The 6,837-nt window shown below is 46.4% G+C and overlaps 1 protein-coding gene across 1 annotated transcript in view; it reads right to left on the bottom strand.

Moving 5' to 3' along the window:
- Positions 1 to 6,837, bottom strand: part of TRIM62 (tripartite motif containing 62) — a 37,039-nt gene that overhangs the window by 1,145 nt on the left and 29,057 nt on the right. The window contains exon 6 of the mRNA XM_010836942.1: positions 6 to 166. Within this exon, the coding sequence (XP_010835244.1) occupies positions 6 to 166 (161 nt within the window). The remainder of the gene's footprint in view (positions 1 to 5; positions 167 to 6,837) is intronic.

Consider the following 6,837-nt stretch of genomic DNA (forward strand, 5'->3'; position numbering starts at 1 on the left):
CTACTGAAGGCCTCCGAACCCAACACCGACACCTCCACGTCAAAGCGCTTAGGCGAGTCCTGCAGCGGCTGTGGGTGGAGGTTGCCATAGGCCACGATGGTGCAGTCGTCGGACAGAATCAGGCGCTGGTGGGCGGTGCCCGGGTCCAGGGTCAGGGCGGCTGGCACTGCGGGGATGGGGGAGGAAGAGAAGATGAGTGGAGAGAAGGCTGTGGACCCACTCTATGGTGCTTCCCTGAGGCCAGGTTCTGGCTGGCCCCCAGGAGGCTGTGTGATGCTGAATACAAGCCTGCCCTCTCTGGGCCTCAGCTTCTTCCTTTGTAAAATGGGACGGTGACAGTTAAGAGCTTTTTGGATTGAAACTCGGTTGTAGGGGACAAGAGCTATGGCGGCTTGTTCACTGATGATTTCCTGGGGGGCAAGGCTCACAGTGGGTACTCTGCAAAAATTTGCTGAGTAAACCTGAATGAGGTCCAGAACTGGAAGATTTCAGAGCTGGGAGGGAGTTTAAAGATTCTTCAGGTGCTGGATAATCACTCTATGGGGTAATCTGGAAACTTGTGGGGGTGTTTGAGTTGTCTCCATATGTAGGATCCAGGGATGCTAAATGCCCTGAATGAAATGTGCAGGGTGGTCCCATACCCCCCACCAATAAGTTTCAGATGCTCCCCCAGATATTCATGTGGATGAAAAAAATGTTTACAATGACCCAGAACTACAGTTTAACTCAATTTTATACATAAATATGAAATAATTTTTGTACAGTTTTAATATATACTGAATATTTTGAAATGCAACTACCCTATAAACTGGGGGAACACTGAATTTGTTTTGTCTGGAACTTCACTAAGAATTGTTTGCTTTTTTTTGAAAGTACATCTCTAAGAAGAACACCATTGACCAAGATAACCTACCTATTTCAGACTGCATTTGAGGCAGAATGATGTTTTACCTATGGTGTGAGCACCTGACTCATTCATTATGTTTTCTGGGGGTGGTTGTGAGTGAGCATCTACATATTGACATATACAGTATTTTATTATAAATATTTTCCTTCTATTTTTTCTGAATATATACCTATATATATAGGTACATATATACTTGAAATTGTGAGAAGGTCACACTAATTTTGAGTCATTACAAATTACTTGTTATGAAAAGTATATGATGAAAAAAAAAATAAACCCAAATGCTAAAAAAAAAATGTATATGATGGGTCTGAAAAAGTTGAAAACCACTGATTCTAGGCCAGTTCTCCCATTTGACAGATGGGGAAACTGAGACCCAGAGAGGAGACTTGACTAGTCTCAGGTCACAGGCAAACACTGGCAGAGCCAGGACTAATCAAGACCAGGTGCAATCCAGCCCCAGCCTTCTCTTCCTGCCTACCTCTCACTCACCCTTCCAGTCAGGCCTAAGCCTTCACGCAGACTTTTCCCTCCTCCACCTCACCTCTGCTTGTTGTAATCATCCCCATGAGGCTCAATTCCAGGGCTCATCTCAGGGAAGCCTTCCTGGCTGCTTCCTCTGAAATTTCTCAACTTTGTTTGTGCCTCTCTCCTGACACCTAGGATAGTCTTCTGTGCCCATAACTTATCATGTACACCAGGAGGTCAAGGACCACGTACTCTTCCAGCTAGGTTCTCCCTGGTGTGCCCCGTGCCCAGCATCTACTTATTGACATATACAATCTTCCCCACAGCCTGGCATGGGGAAGGTTTCCAGAAAGGCTCACCAAATTAAACTGACCCTGCTTGTGTTGGTCTTTGGGCAGGCTGGGACACCCAGCTCTGAGGTGGCCACACTGATTTCGCAGGCTTGGCTCTCAAAGTCTCATGAACTCTTGTCAAAGACTCTGTTTACTCTTGTCCCCCTGAAGGAGCTGATGCCTAGCCAGAAGAAGGAATTGAGAATTGGCTCCTGTTAGCCTGGATGAGCACTGCCACAGCAGAGTAAGACAGAGGGGAGAAAAGAAGAATAAATTCTGTCACTAGTTCCTTGGAGCAAAGGAGGGACTCCTCCATCTGACTCCCTGGTGCTTTCATTATCTGGTGGAGAGGGGCCATGATGATGCTTGGCTTGAACATCACCTCCAAATTCAGCTACCTCGCCTGGCTGTGTGTATACAGAGAAATAAAATGCCTCAGTGATGGCCATCATCTCTAACAGGGAGTGACAGCCAGTCCTCGAACTGTGCTCCTGTTCTCAGTCGACTAACAAAGCTGACCATTGACTTAGAGCAAGCTCCTTTCCTGAGCTCTGTCAGGAATAAATTTAGTCTTGAGTGTTACACCCTCCTTTCCTATTCTTAGAAGCCAGAGGGCTGTATGGAAACAATTAGCCCTGTGAATAGAGAGGTCAAAGGAAACATAATTCTCTATCCAGAGACACAGACGAGGGGAGCCATGAGGAGGAGGACACCGAGTCAGCAGAGGAACGTTTCACCCTGTCCTCTGGTCACAGCGCAGCCTGTCAGACCAGAAGGCTCCTGCCACATGGAATGTGGGCGTTCCCACCGTGGGGTCAAGAGGTAGGAGGTGAAGGGGGTGTTGGAGGTATGTGTGTGTTGTGGGGAGCTCGGGAGAGAAGAAAAATCTAATCAGATACACATGGGGCCACTCCTCTGGTTGTGGAATGTGGGTCATACTCAGGTGTTCGTGGCAGAGGAGCAAGAGAGACAGGAGATGGGCACAATGCCAAGGTGTGGGCAGCTGTCATGAGTGCCTTGGAGGTGCCAGGATGATCTGAGGAGACCAGCGACAGGCAGAACCCAGGCTGGGAGAAGAAGGACAGGGCTGGGGAGGGGGCGAGAGACTAGCACGCTGGAAGGCTCAGCTCCGTACTCTTACGTCTAAGTAGGGCAACGTGGGCGCTTACAGTGCCACTGATGAGTACGGAGGGCACTCTAGGAGGCAGCCAAGGGACAGGACCCGCCACTCATTGGGTGGGCCTAGGGGCGGGGTCCGGAGAAGGCAATGGCACCCCACTCCAGTACTCTTGCCTGGAAAATCCCATGGATGGAGGAGCCTGGTGGGCTACAGTCCATGGGGTCGCTAAGAGTCGGACACAACTGAGCGACTTCACTTTCATTTTTCACTCTCATGCATTGGAGAAGGAAATGGCAACCCACTCCAGTGTTCTTGCCTTGAGAATCCCAGGGATGGGGGAGCCTGGTGGGCTGCCGTCTATGGGGTCGCACAGAGTCAGACACGACTTAAGCGACTTAGCAGCAGCAGGAGCAGCAGCAGGGGCGGGGTCTGCTGTTCATTGGTCATTTCCGGCAGTAGAGGCGAGGCTGGGGGCGGGACCTGATCCACAGTGGGCAGGGTCCAACAGCCCAAAGGGCGAGGCTAGGGGCAGGGCCTGGCATCCTTATTAGGCAGAGGGTGTGACCTGATTCTTAAGAGGCTCTTGCACCCTAAAACCTGGGCTGAGGTCCACCCCTCATAAAAAGAGGTCCTGTCTTCGGTCCTCCCTTCTGTACTTCCGGACAGAATTGTGCTTTTGAACTGTGGTGTTGGAGAAGGCTCTTGAGAGTCCCTTGGACTGCAACGAGATCCAACCAGTCCATCCTAAAGGAGATCAGTCCTGAGTGTTCATTGGAAGGACTGATGTTGAAGCTGAAACTCTAAAACTTTGGCCACCTGATGCAAAGAGGTGACTCATTTGAAAAGACCCTGATGCTGGGAAAGATTGAGGGCAGGAGGAGAAGGGGATGACAGAGAATGAGATGGTTGGGTGGCATCATTGACTCAATGGACGTGAGTCTGGGTGAACTCTGGGAGTTGGTGATGGACAGGGAGGCCTGGCATGCTGCGGTCCATGGGGTCACAAAGAGTTGGGCACAACTGAGGGACTGAACCAAACTGAACTCTGAGAAGTCAGTCCCTGTATGGGGACTGGCAAACCTTCCACCCATCCTTTATTTTCAGGAGAGGCGCCAGACTCTCCTGAGAATGAACAAATCCTGACCCCTGGGGTTCAACATTTTAAAGGTCAGAGCTCTTTTCTAGGTCCTGGGACACCGTTTTACACAAACAGAAAGAAGGAGCCAAGGCAGCCCATCTGGTCTCCAGGTGTGTTCTCTATCCATTTAAGCATCTCTGAAAAGTAACCAAACTGATCACATGGACCACAGCCTTGTCTAACTCAATGAAACTATGAGCCATGATGTGTAGGGCCACCCAATACGGATGGGTCATGGTGGAGAGTTCTGACAAAACGTGGTCCACTGGAGAAGGGAGTGGCAAACCACTTCAGTATTCTTGCCTTGAGAACCCATGAACAGTATGAAAAGGCAAAAAGATAGGACTCTGAAAGATGAACTCCCCAGGTCAGTAGGTGCCCAATATGCTACTGGATAAGAGAGGAGAAATAACTCCAGAGAGAATAAAGAGATGGAGTCAAAGTGAAAACAATGCCAAGTTGTGGATGTGACTGGCGATGGAAGTAAAGTCCGATGTTGTAAAGAACACTGCATAGGAACCTGGAATGTTAGATCCATGAATCAAGGTAAATTGGAAGTGGTCAAACAGGAGACAGCAAGAGTGAACATCAACTTCCTAGGAATCAAAGAACTAAAATGGACTGGAATGGGCAAATTTGATTCAGATGACCATTATACCTACTACTGTGGGCAAGAATCCCTTAGAAGAAAGGAGTAGCCCTCATAGTCAACAAAAGAGTCTGAAATTCAGTACTTGGATGTAGTCTCAAAAATGAGAGAATGATCTCTGTTAGTTTCCAAGGCAAACCATTCAATATCACAGTAATCCCAGTCTATGCCCCAACCACTAATGCTGAAGAAGCTGCAATTGAATGGTTCTATGAGCACCTACAAGACCTTCTAGAACTAACACCCAAAAAGATGTCCTTTTCATCATAGGGGACTGGAATGCAAAAGTAGGAAGTCAAGAGATACCTGGAGTAACAGGCAAGTTTGGCCTTGGAGTACAAAATGAAGCAGGGCAAAGGCTAACAGAGTTTTGCCAAGAGAATGCGATAGTCGTAGCAAACACACTCTTTCAGCAACACAACAGAAGACTCTATACATGGATATCACAGATGATCAATACCAAAATCAGACTGATTATATTTGCAGCTGAAGATGGAGGAACTCTACACAGGCAGCAAAAACAAGACCCGGAACTGACTGTGGCTCAGATCATGAACTTCTTACTGCAAAATTCAGACTTAAATTGAAGAAAGTAGGGAAAACCACTACACCATTCAGGTATGACCTAAATCAGATCCCTTACTATTATACAGTGGAAGTGACAAATAGATTCAAGGGATTAGATCTGATAGACAGACTGCCTGAAGAACTATGGACGAGGTTGTGACACTGTACAGGAGGCAGTGATCAAGAACGTCTCCAAGAAAAAGAAATGCAAAAAGGCAAAGTGGATGTCTGACAAGGCCTTAAAATAGCTGAGAAAAGAAGAGACATGAAAAGCAAAGGAGAAAAGGAAAGATATACCCATCTCAATGCAGAGTTCTAAAGAATAGCAGGGAGAGATAAGAAAGCCTTCCTAAGTGATCAATGCAAAGAAATAGAAGAAAACAATAGGATAGGAAAGACTAGAGATCTCTTCAAGGAAATTAGAAATACCAAGGGAATATTTCAGGCAAAGATGGGCATACTAAAGGGCAGAAACTGTATGGACCTAGCAGAAGCAGAAGGTATTAAGAAGAGGTGGCAAGAACACACAGAAGAACTATACAAAAAAGATCTTCATGACCTAGATAACCACAGTAATCACTGCCCTAGAGCCAGACATCCTGGAGTGCAAAGTCAAATGGGCCTTAGGAAGTATCACTATGAACAAAGCTAGTGGAGGTGATGGAATTCCAGTTGAGCTGTTTCAAATTCTAAAAGATGATGCTATTAAAGTGCTGCACTGAACGTGCCAGCAAATTTGGAAAACTCAGCAGTGGCCACAGGACTGGAAAAGGTCAGTTTTCATTCTAATCCCAGAGAAAAGCAATGCTAAAGAATGTTCAAACTACCACACAATTGCACTCATCTCACACACTAGCAAAGTAATGCTCAAAATTCTCCAAGCCAGGCTTCAATAGTATGTGAACCGAGAACTTCCAGATGTTCAAGCTTCATTTAGAAAAGGCAGAGGAACCAGAGATCAAATTGCAAACATCCGCTGGATCATCGAAAAAGCAAGAGAGTGCCAGAAGAACATCTACTTCTGCTTTATTGACTATGTGAACGCCTTTGACTGTGTGGATCTCAACAAACTGTGGAAAATTCTTCAAGAGACGGGAATACCAGACCACTTTATCTGCCTCCTGAGAAATCTGTATTCAGGTCAAGAAGCAACAGTTAGAACTGGACAAGAAACAACAGACGGGTTCCTAATTGGTTAAGGAGTTCGTCAAGACTGTATATTGTCATCCTGCTTATTTAACTTCTATGCAGAGTACATCATGAGAAACGCTAGGCTGGATGAAGCACAAGCTGGAATCAAGATTGCCAGGAGAAATATCAATAACCTCAGATATGCAGATAACACCACCCTTATGGCAGAAAATGAAGAATAACTAAGAACTAAAGAGCCTCCTGATGAAAGTGAAAAAGTTGGCTTAAAACTCAACATTCAAAAAACTAAGATCATGGCATCCAGTCCCATCACTTCATGGCAAATAAATGGGGAAACAATGGAAACAGTGACAGACTTTATTTTCTTGGGCTCCAAGATCACTGCAGATGGTGACTGCAGTCATGAAATTAAAAGATGCTTACTCCTTGGAAGAAAAGCTATGACCAGCCTAGACAGCATATTAAAAAGCAGAGACATTACTTTGCCAACAAAGGTCCATCTAG

This window comes from Bison bison, unplaced genomic scaffold (genome assembly GCF_000754665.1).
Source record: "Bison bison bison isolate TAMUID 2011002044 unplaced genomic scaffold, Bison_UMD1.0 scf7180017864068, whole genome shotgun sequence".
Taxonomy (NCBI): domain Eukaryota; kingdom Metazoa; phylum Chordata; class Mammalia; order Artiodactyla; family Bovidae; genus Bison; species Bison bison.